At 36.7% G+C, this 6,490-nt stretch overlaps 1 protein-coding gene across 1 annotated transcript in view; it reads left to right on the forward strand.

The window, feature by feature from the left end:
- Positions 1 to 5,917, forward strand: part of Mtmr7 (myotubularin related protein 7) — a 114,648-nt gene extending 108,731 nt beyond the window's left edge. Inside the window, exons 12-14 of the mRNA XM_076852432.1 lie at positions 49 to 189; positions 1,284 to 1,410; positions 5,074 to 5,917. Of these exons, the coding sequence (XP_076708547.1) occupies positions 49 to 189; positions 1,284 to 1,410; positions 5,074 to 5,439 (634 nt within the window). The 3' untranslated portion in view covers positions 5,440 to 5,917. The remainder of the gene's footprint in view (positions 1 to 48; positions 190 to 1,283; positions 1,411 to 5,073) is intronic.
- The last annotated feature ends 573 nt before the right edge of the window (positions 5,918 to 6,490 follow it).

Genomic DNA, 6,490 nt, shown 5'->3' on the forward strand with positions numbered 1-6,490 from the left:
TTCTTAAGAACCAAGATCAGTCATTTTCGACTTTTTTTTTTTAAACAGTATTCAAGAAAGAACATACTCTTTATGGGCTCATCTGTTGAAGAATCGGGCTGACTACCTGAATCCTCTGTTTAGAGCAGATCACAGTCAGAACCAGGGATGCCTTCACCTCCCTGCAGCTCCATGCAACTCCATGTACAAGTATGTAAACCTTTAGCAATCTTCAAACTATGGAGTGAAACTGGATTCTGGCACTGTTTAACTTTCAGAGGCCAAAGTGTCTGAGACAATGGGTTTCAAGGCTTTTTTGTATATACAATCCTCCAGAAGATGCTTGAATAACTGACTGGTATTTTTGGCCGTGTCTCCTCCCTCTCATCCCTCTAAATGTGAAATTCTCTTCAGAAGTTGATGTTTTATAATAATGGTATCTTAGAAATACATGGAAACTTGTATTTCTAAATGAAAGGGAGGAGGGAAGAGAGAGAGGAAGAGAAAAAAGAAAACCAAGTGTCTTATAGGCTAAATTAGAATGACACATTTATCAAATTATCACATGGTTTTATCTCTGCTGAATCAAGTCCCAGCTTATTTCTCTTGTGGAAATAGATTATTTTAAGATTTTATATATTGGGATGGGAGACCAAGCATGTTGTATGTTATCCTTTGGCTTCTTCCCTGTCTTATGTGATGAAATGACTCAGAGGTCAGCCAAAAGGCCAGTGCACAGAATATAATGAGAAACCACATTCCTTTTCCCTACTCACTCCCAACAAATACTTACTGGGTCCCCCCCCCCCCAAAAAAAAAATTTATTCCTCAAGATGGTTTTATTCTCATTTGTTTTAATATCATTATTTCCCCAGACTTTTAGAGCAGAATGTTAATTCTATTATACTTTAAAAAAAAAGCTTCAAGTTTAAAAGCCTCCTTTTGCAGCTGAAAGACTCTCAATATATGTTCACTAATTTTGAAGTTCAAAACAGCCATTAAACAAAAACAAAAATGTGGTAACATGTGTTACTTCAATCTATTATAAAAATATATTTATTAAATGCCTCCTAATTCAGTATCATATATAAGTAGACACTTCATGAACTTAACTTTCTTCAAAAGTTTATGGGCTCCCCCCAAAAACCATCAACATGAAATTATTGCAACTTTTTTGAACTTGTAATTTGTGTTTGGTTATTATTTAGACTGTGGAACTGTAATATTAAAAATAACTTGTAAGATTTGAGAATGTGAGTTTTCAGATTGTGGTTTGGTGGTACTGTAAAGCTCTTTCCTTCTAGGTTTTGGAGTGGAATGTATAACCGTTTTGAAAAGGGGATGCAGCCCCGACAGTCCGTTACAGATTACCTTATGGCCGTGAAGGAGGAATCCCAGCAGCTGGAGGAAGAACTGGAGGCCCTAGAAGAAGTAAGACACACTTGCTATAATCTATATTGTGTGCTTGCAGGTACATGTGACTAAGTCAGAGTCACTCCAAGTGAATTTGGGCTGACTAAATAAAGACACAGACACAGAAAGTACCTTTTTTGGGGGCTCAGTGACTGCTCATCAGCCACAGCTCCCACAAAGGGGGCAAGGCAGGCAAGAAAGAGGAGGGGAGCACGCCTCAAATTGGGGTTTTATTAATGGAGGGAACTAATCCATGGAACACTCCATCCAAAAAAGGGCAAGGATTACAACAAGGGAAGGATTACAACAAACAGGTGAGTTTGGTACAACCATCTGGTAACACCCACTCCCTGAACTGCACCTTTCTTATCCAAGCAGAGGTAAAGTCCACCTGTATTGCAATGGATGCAATACCAGTCCAGTACCTCTTTACTCAGGACTTCAGGTGTGTACATAGCTCCTATACAGGGCGGCTCCTGACATGTGCTTATTTCTTTCAGAATGTGGCCCCATGAAAGTCTCTAGAAGCCCATATATAAAATTAGCAGTGACCATTTTTTATTTATAATCATTGGATGATACAGTCTCACTCAGGTGAGCACCCAGATGACTGATGTCCATACGTAGGAATTTAATGCATATCACAAATCTGGCTCATGGTCATTTCCACAGTGTGCTGAACTATTTGGCTATTTATACACACACACACACACACACACACACACACACACACACACACACACACATATTTTGTTGTTGTTACTAGTAAATACTAGTACTAAATTTTTTTCTGGAGAAAGCATGAAAAAAGGTTGAAAAGGAGTAAAATTAGACATTTTATCTGTAGTAAAAATCTACTACTTCACTTCTTTTTTTCTTTTCTTTTTTTTTTTGCTACTGGGGATTGAGCCCAGTAGCACTCATCCACTGAGTCACATCCACAGCTCTTGTTATTTTTCCAGACGGGTTCTCACTAAGTTGCTTAGGACCTTGCTAGACTGCTGAAACTGTCTTTTGAACTTGCAGTCATCCTGCCTCAGCCTTCTGAGTCACTAGGATTACAAGTGTGCATCACCATACTTGTGTCCTTTGTCTTCACTTTCAAGAATTAAAAAATGACATTATGTTTGTATATAAAAGATAAAATAATTGAAATTGACTACTTTGGGCTTCTGTTACTTCCCCATTTGGGCCAGGGAGGTTATAATATACTTAAATGCTTTTCCTAATTGGATAACTTTGTTTCCAGTGATACTAGTTAAGTTTAGTTGATCACCAAACCCACTTGGATTTTTGCTTTGTTCTGCTTCAGTTTTTTTCTTAAAACACTTCACCACCATACCATTCATTTGTTCAGGAATTGGCAGTAAGTTCCTATTGTTTGGGACCTGAATTTTGAATTGAGGTTCAATAATTTAAATATGATGAAAACTTTAAGATCATATGTAGTGAGGAAAAAGTATTAGGGGTGAGGGTTGGAAATTGTCAATAGTTAAGGTTCTTCTTTATCCTCATAGAGCAATAACGTGGCTAGAAGAGAACATAGCTTTTCCGATTGGTCAGTATCTAAAGAAAGTTAAGCAAAATATCACAAATTAAAATTGAATTCTACTCCTTGGCCCAGTGGATACTCACCTGCAGGTCCCCACTGAGAATGATGCCCTGGGGAAATGGTGCTTTATGATTCAGGGTTCTCAACAATAGAGGTGGTCATTTAGAGGTAGCTGGTGAGGCTGACTCCTGTTTTCATGATATTCTAGAAAATATCACTTTTTGAGATATAAATATCATGGATGATCTTAACTTGGGTTGCAAATTTAAGTGTTTAAGCTGGACAGGTAAAACAGACTCACAGGTTAAACCATTGGTTTGGAGAACTTTTAAGACCAGGTATAAATGGTACTCTAGAAATCTGCCAGCGTCCAAAAAAACATTGCTGTATCTGTATGATGAATTCTGTCTTATATCATCATGTTTTACCTTATTGAGAAGTAGTTTTTAGCCTTGTTTATGCAGCAAGATCACCACCTCCCAGGAAATCCTGATGCCTGGGCACTAAGCCTAGAAATTTCAGTATCTTGAGTGCCACAGGTGATGTGAATCGAATCAAAGAATAAATGAAGAGAGTGAAATGAGCCGCAGGTTGGGGTTTTAGAATTCTAGAGCCATGGTAGATCTTTTTTTTTTTTTTCTTTGAGTCATCATTGGGCCAGTTAAATTTACACTTCCTAAAGACATACAAGCTTTATGAAAATCTTAGGATTTTATTAATCTTTTCCAGCATTCATTTTGTTGAACAATTGTTAAACAATTAAAAAAATATTTATTTAGAATATTTTAAAGTGCCTTAATTTAAAAATTTTGATTATTATTTCCTTATATGACAGGAAAAGTTTCTTAGTCTGGCATTTGAGATTTTCCTATAATTCAGTTTAATCCAACTTTTCAACCTTATTCTCCACTGTTCCCTTTGCTAAAATTGAACATTTTCTGCTTCTTGCTCATTATTGACACCTCCTTACCTTTGTGTTTTTCTTCTCACTGTTCCTTCTACCAGGAATGCTACCAGAATGTCCAGATTTAATCCTTTCAGAGTTCTGTTAAAATGCACTTTTCTCCCTGAAGCTCACCTGCATGACACCACCCCCATCCCTCTTAAATTTGACTCTTCCAAATCCTTACATGAACACTGCCTCGGTTAAACACTTCAAGTTCTCCACAGCTGGATCTAGATTTATTTCTGTTCCTCATATTGCCCAACACAGTGCTTTTTCATTAATACCTCATGAGTGGTTTTGAAGGAATATGAGATACTCCATCTTATAATACCTCCCCTGCTGACATTACAGGATATAATCTGGTAAAATATATTTTGAATAGCCCAAATGTCTTTAACCCGATGAATGGAGACACAAAATGTGGCATATTCATGTCATGGAATGTAATTCAAAATAAAAAGCAATAAAATCCTGATACATGCTACCATATGGATGCTCCTTGAGAACAGAAGCTAAGTGAAAGAAGCCAGACGCAAAAGGGCATATAGTATATTATCCATTGATATGAAATATCCAAACTAGGCAAATTTGGAGATAGAAAGCTATCTAGCAGTTGCCACAGGATGTAGAGAAGGGGAATGGGTGCTGACTGCTAATGAGTATGATTGGTTGGAGGTTTTTTTTTTTTTTTGAGGTAGGGGAGGGGCGATGAAAATGATGTAGAATTAAGTAGGGATGGTTGTACAACCTTGTAAATTTACTAAAAGCCACTGAATTGCATACATTGAGGGTGAATTTTATAAGTGAATTATCTCTCAATAAAATTAGATAAACACCTCATTCCTGACTTAAAAAAAAAACACTCTGAGTTCATGGGAACCAAACAGGCATAGAAAAGAGGGAGACTATTGATTAGCAGGTATGTTATCTGTGTTATACTGTTTCCATTTATAGAAAACCTGTCACGGCAGTTATTATCATCCTCACACTAGAGATGAAGAAAACAAGCCTCACAGAATTCATTTTGTTCATGGCCAAAAAGCCTAGGTTTGAATCCTCATCCATTCGAGTCCCATATTCTTAACATTATACCCAGCTGGAAGGCAAACTAAAGGGATGCATGTATAAAAGGAGAAGGTAAATTATTTATAATTTTCCCCTGAAATTGTTATTTCTTCTTCAGAGGCTGGAAAAAATTCAGAAGGTCCAGTTAAGTCACACTACAGTGAAGAGTAACAAGCAAAGTGAACCCAGCAAACACTCAGGGTTTTCTACCACAGACAACAGCACAGCCAACACTCCCCAGGATTACAGTGGGAATATGAAATCATTTCCATCCAGAAGCCCTTCACAGGGTGATGAAGATTCTGCTCTGATTTTAACCCAAGACAATCTGAAAAGCTCAGATCCAGACTTGTCAGTGAACAGTGATCAAGAGTCTGGGGTGGAGGATTTAAGTTGTCGGTCTCCAAGTGGTGGTGAGCGTGCACCAAGCGAAGACAGTGGTAAGGACCGGGATTCTGATGAAGCTGTGTTTCTAACTGCCTGAAGTTTCCCTTTGGAGTTCCAAAGTGAAGGACATACAAGAAACACTTCCAAAAAAAAGGGCATGGTGCAATTCTGAATAAAAATGATTTAGGAAATGGGACATGTCATTGAGAATTGTAAAATGTAGCTATGAAAATGGAAAAAAATGACCAACTCTTAGTGTATTTAGATGTTTAAGAACAGGAAGTAGCCACTTCTTTCATCAATATAAGGAAAATTATTCATCATTTTGAAACTCATTCTAGACTATGAAAATTGTATTCACTGAAAAACAATTATTCTATCATCACTTGAGGTTACCAGTATAAATCTTCCTTGTCATAGCATGCATCTCCTCACAAAGCCCCCTGACCCTCTTCCCTTAAACCTGTTATGAACTTGAATGTCTCTTATTTCACTTCCAGATGTACAGTTTGTGTTTTCTACCTTCTGACCCTATTACCATTATTTCTAAAAATAGGGCACGTTGATGAGATATAAGGAGCTTTGAAATTGTTTAAACTTATCTTTCAGGTATAATAATCACTTTAACTTTTCCTTAGATAATATATTTTGAATTGTTAATAATAATTTTGTTGCCCTTTCTGGAATCTCTTCTGTTTCTCATCATTTAAAAAAATAATAAAACTTATAACTTACTTTTTCTCTAAGATGGGTCTAATACCTAATAAAATAGAAGCAACATTCACTCTATGGCTCTTACATATGAATTCAAATCATATTTGCTTTCTTAATAACAACCTTTCGTTACTGTTCCAGAGACTAGACTACAAAGATTGTTTGAGCTAACTATCAACCAGCTTGATTCCCGAAGTTTAACACTCTAAAAGTTAGTAGGGTAAAATATCAATAAGAGCAAATCCCAGTTAAGAACTAGAGAATTTGGCTGTCATGCCTATTAAACAGGGGGAATGAGTTACAGCATGTATCATTCTAGAAATTATGTGACTGGTGAATCTAGTTTAATTAACATTAGTAACATCTCATGAACAATGACTACTAAATATCCTGAAAATTTTTTGTTTTGGTAAAAGGCACATGTGAAACAGAAC

This window comes from Callospermophilus lateralis, chromosome 4 (genome assembly GCF_048772815.1).
Source record: "Callospermophilus lateralis isolate mCalLat2 chromosome 4, mCalLat2.hap1, whole genome shotgun sequence".
In the NCBI taxonomy this organism is placed as follows: Eukaryota; Metazoa; Chordata; class Mammalia; order Rodentia; family Sciuridae; genus Callospermophilus; species Callospermophilus lateralis.